The 4,213-nt window shown below is 47.3% G+C and overlaps 1 protein-coding gene across 1 annotated transcript; it reads right to left on the reverse strand.

The window, feature by feature from the left end:
* Positions 1-343: 343 nt before the first annotated feature.
* On the reverse strand, positions 344-3,116 carry LOC125539349 (uncharacterized). Its single transcript, XM_048702788.2, has 5 exons — positions 2,876-3,116; positions 2,589-2,784; positions 1,898-2,101; positions 773-967; positions 344-618 (listed from the first exon to the last, which is right to left on the reverse strand). Exons 1-5 carry the CDS (start codon positions 2,956-2,958, stop codon positions 484-486), a joined length of 813 nt encoding a protein of 270 aa, XP_048558745.1. The 5' UTR covers positions 2,959-3,116; the 3' UTR covers positions 344-483.
* Between the last annotated feature and the right edge of the window lie 1,097 nt (positions 3,117-4,213).

A 4,213-nucleotide genomic window follows, 5' to 3' on the forward strand; every position in this document is an offset into this window, starting at 1 on the left:
TTTATCTATTCAGCCGTTTGTGTTTTATATATAAAATATTAAAATTGTGCTGCTTTATATATATAATGGTGCGATGGCCTGGTTTGCGAGTTTTCGGCTGAAGGATGAGGACGAACTTGCTGATGTATTGCTTGATATGATGCTCTTGGATGTAATATGAATAGAGTTCTCTCTCTGTAGTTTCTGTTCAGTTTGTCCAAAAAAAAATTGAGAAATGCTACTAAAGCTTTCGTTTTCAAGGGGTCTTCACCAACAGCTGTGTCATCAGTTTCATTTTGAATGAAATGAAATTGGGAGCTCTCCTCCTTAATTCGAAAAAGAAGAACAAAACATGGGGGTACAGTGGACTTCAAAGACTTTTGAGATTGCAATGCATCGGTTTCTGCTTTCTGAGTCACAACCACCGGTATCATACAATCGTGTCTAACACCCTCAGTTTCCCTGTGCAAACACTCACACCCACTATATGTTCCTTGCGTCTTGCTATTGTGCCATCTCCATTTCAAACTGTACTACATTCTCATTCCACAAGCTGCTGGCCAAGGACTTCTCGTAGAAAGTTACCTCACCATCCAGTTTCACCCCAATGGCAGCCATGCTTCGTGTCCCGTATCTTGCCTGAAAAAGCAGATAGAAATTTCAGCATCTCCTTGCACAATACAATTGCCAAAGCAAGAAAGTCAATCTGTTACATGGCAGGCATTTGTGCGAGCAATCTGCACCATCCATGTGAAGCGCTGTTTGCGCGAAACAACATCTTGATACGATTTACCTGTCCCTTTTTCGTGTCGATGAATATAGAGCTCAACTCGTATTCCCAGTCAGGATCCACGCCAGTGTCAGGCACCACAGATCTGTCAGCTTTGACCGTATCTGTCATCAGTTCTTCAACCATCTGCTTCAAAGAGACTTCTGCGTCATCATGTGCTGCAAGAAATCCGTTGAAGCTCTGTCCCAAGCGCAACACCTGCAGGATGAGAAAAGAAGACGATGCGTGAAACTAGTACACAACTCTAGCTCGGGAAAAATTAGACTTGAAGCAATCAGAAGCTCCGGGTTTCCTCAGAATTTGTCCGTTTGTATATTTATCCGTATCGGTGAAATGGTGCATAAAACCTGCTTATCACAAGACAGTGCACTTATAGTGTTTAGAAACATGTATCATGTATGCATTCTAAAACTATAAAAGAGAACCCACTAAATACAGGTGCGAATTTTAATTGACCACAGTATTCGCTCAATTAGATTCAGTTTCTCTTCAAGATAAAGGGCAAAGGCAAACTCTTGTTTACGTGTTCTCTAAGAAAACAAAATGAACTTCAGTGGAAGCAAAGATAAATATCTAGACCAGTTGCCCAACTGCACAAGAATTTCAGATTGTACAGAATAGAACGGACTTGGAATATGTGAAGGTCAATTGCACACAAAAAAACAAGTTCATTTCCAATACCCAGCAACAATTAATATGGATAGGAGAGAGTGGTAGTTTTCTGGATTATCATAAATTCAAATTAACCAGCAAAAATATGAACTCTTAACATACCAGACCAGTTTGTTAGTATCTATGGACAAAGTAACCAAAATTTAGTGGATTTTTTTGTTCAACTTTAGCAATAGACCAGCAAATCTGGTCCAGAAAGCATGTCATCACAAATTGAGAAATGAATGGAAGATTCACATAAACGACAGATGGAGCATTAAACTGGGCTATTGCAATTTTAAGTTTTAAGCCAGACAAGTTTGGTCACATGAAACTTCCACGAGGTGCCTGAATCTCAAGCATCTTGACTTCCTTTTTTTTTTGCAGAACAATAACTTGAGCGTAGTAGCAGCAAAGAACTATCCAGAAAAACATACAAAATCACACTCCAGTCATGAGTACAGTTGTTGCATGTACCTTTGGCCAAGGGGAATCAATAGCAGCATTAGAAAGCACATGACACCCAGGAGAAACTGTTTGAACCACAGGAGCGTCACCTGGCTTATTAGAGATGTACACCATGGTTCCTGAACGCACATCGGCCAGTACAAGATTAAAACCATTGTACTGATCTGCTTCCTTTGCAATTTCAGTTGCATACTCCAATGGACCCTGCCTGCCCTATATCAAAAATATCACAGCAACACAAACATAGTCAAGAACACAGCATGGATTCCTTAAACAATAGTCAATGAGGTTGAAAGGTATGATGGAGGGAGACTGCAGAAAATGCAGTGACCTCCCATATGTAAGGAAAGTCAAATGGGCTGGTCACTTGCAAATTGAAGAGGTCATTCAACAGAGGCAAACCTCCTATTTTGAATTTGAAAGATGAAGTTGAATCAGCATCATATGCCAGGATAACATTCGACACAACTATGGCATGCTGTATAATAGAATTATCTTTGTATACACATACAAATTATGGTACACTAACTTTGCTTTTGGAGTTGTGGGCGCACAAAAGAAGGGCTTATTCCATTGGAGCATATGCAGAGCAGGATCACACATTACTCAAAATCTTAGTAGGATACATCATGCAAGAATCTGTTTTGAGTTCAACTACCGAAGGTACGGAGAAAACAGAGCAAATTTGAGAAGGTCGCACCTGGAGAAACCTGACGGGAAGCTCCCCTCTGGACCTCGCCCCAACCCGGGGGCTGGGCTCCCGGACGTTCGTCAGGAAGGCCAACTTCCCTCCCTTAGTGCACCCCAGCCACGTGCCCCCGCCTAGCTCGTCCATGCCCCCGAGGATCTCCTCGCCCTCCCCCGCGGCGGCCCACCACTGCGCTGGCCGCGTCGGCCTTCACATAATTCGCGCGCGCACGGTCAGAAGGATAGAGAGATTGGAACACGAAGTGGGGGCGGATCTGGGCTACGAGGGGGGCGGCGCACCTGGAGTGGAACTCGTCGCGGTTGAAGAGGAGGAGCAGGCCGTACGCCGGGTGAGCCTGCCATGTCCACGCCGCGATGCACATGGCCGTCGGCGTCGGGGGCTCGGTTCGGTGGAGAAGGCGAAGGGTTCGGGAGGTAGTCGGAACACGTGTGTGCTCGCGTGCTCGCTGACCGCGGCGCCCGTCGTTGGGTAGAGCACCACGAGGACGGCCGACGGTGACCGGCGAGATGGTGTAATTACGGAAAGGTACCTACAGAAGCGCGAATATATGTCCCTGGTTGGAAGACGGGGCACCGGCTTGCACAGGTTCTCCTAACCGTCGATGGCCTAACCAGTGGTCCAAATCATTATCACCCTTGCACTTGGCCGGAGCTAGAGGTTAAGAGCATCTGCAAAATGTCAGTGCCAGACCGGAGAAAAGCCATCCAACTGGACGTCTCATAGGCGCCCACACAATCGGACTGACCGGCACTCCCCATACCCGGCCAATATCTAGGGCGGATATGGGATGCTCGCGATTGGACGCGGGGGCCACATCGAATCGACCCACTAGGCCCGCGCCACCCTGCCGATGCACCACAAATACCTCACCCCGTCAGACGATCCCTAGTCAAATCCTCACTTTCTCAGTCCACTCGTTTTCTCCGTTGCTCGTCCCATCGCTTCCTCTCAAATTCATCCCTGCCCCTCGGCCATGGCCAAGTCCGTGAAGGACTCCGGCAGCGAGTCCGATCCTATGGACTGGGATGACCTCGTGAAGGAGGAGGACATCGGCTCCGGCAGCGACGTGCCGGATGATGAGGAGCTCCGCCGCCAACTCCTTCGGGTCCCGCCGACGGAATGCTTGTCGCGCCCGCCCGCCCCGCTCCACATCCGAAGCAGAGCGGGTGTCAACCCTTCTCCTTCGGCACCATCCTTGCCCGAGCAGCATTGGGTGCTATAAGGACATATTTATCCCTAAGTGGTTTTGGTGATTGATAACAATGCATTTGCGGACTAATCGTGCATTGAGCATTTCAGATATCTCATGTCTAGGCACAACACGATTTGGTGCCCCTCGGAGCCTATCGAAGACGGCGTTTCTCTATGTCTCTTTTCGGTGGATTTGAGTCATAGAAAAGCCGTACTATTAAGAGAGGGTCCGCTTTGGAAAGGTTAGGATGAAATCATCACGTACACATCTATTTCTTTGCACCACCTTTCCTTGCTTCTTTGGAGCACCGGTTGTTCCCTTGTAGCTGCGAAGATGAAGGCATCATAGTGCTAATGATTTGCGGCATGCGGTAGTACTGCTTAAGGAAGCAGTAGTACCGCAGCTGGCCACTCCCTGTGAGCTG

Source organism: Triticum urartu, chromosome 2A, assembly GCF_056163025.1.
Source record: "Triticum urartu cultivar PI428250 chromosome 2A, HENAU_Tu73, whole genome shotgun sequence".
Classification (NCBI taxonomy): domain Eukaryota; kingdom Viridiplantae; phylum Streptophyta; class Magnoliopsida; order Poales; family Poaceae; genus Triticum; species Triticum urartu.

Excerpts from the sequence above, each read along its gene's own strand:
- LOC125539349 (XM_048702788.2), bottom strand. The coding sequence starts at position 2,958 with ATGTGCATCGCGGCGTGGACATGGCAGGCTCACCCGGCGTACGGCCTG. Across the intron at positions 2,785-2,875 it reads CGCGACGAGTTCCACTCCAG|GCCGACGCGGCCAGCGCAGT; the intron begins GTGCGCCGCCCC and ends AATTATGTGAAG. Across the intron at positions 968-1,897 it reads TTGATTCCCCTTGGCCAAAG|GTGTTGCGCTTGGGACAGAG; the intron begins GTACATGCAACA and ends CTCATCCTGCAG.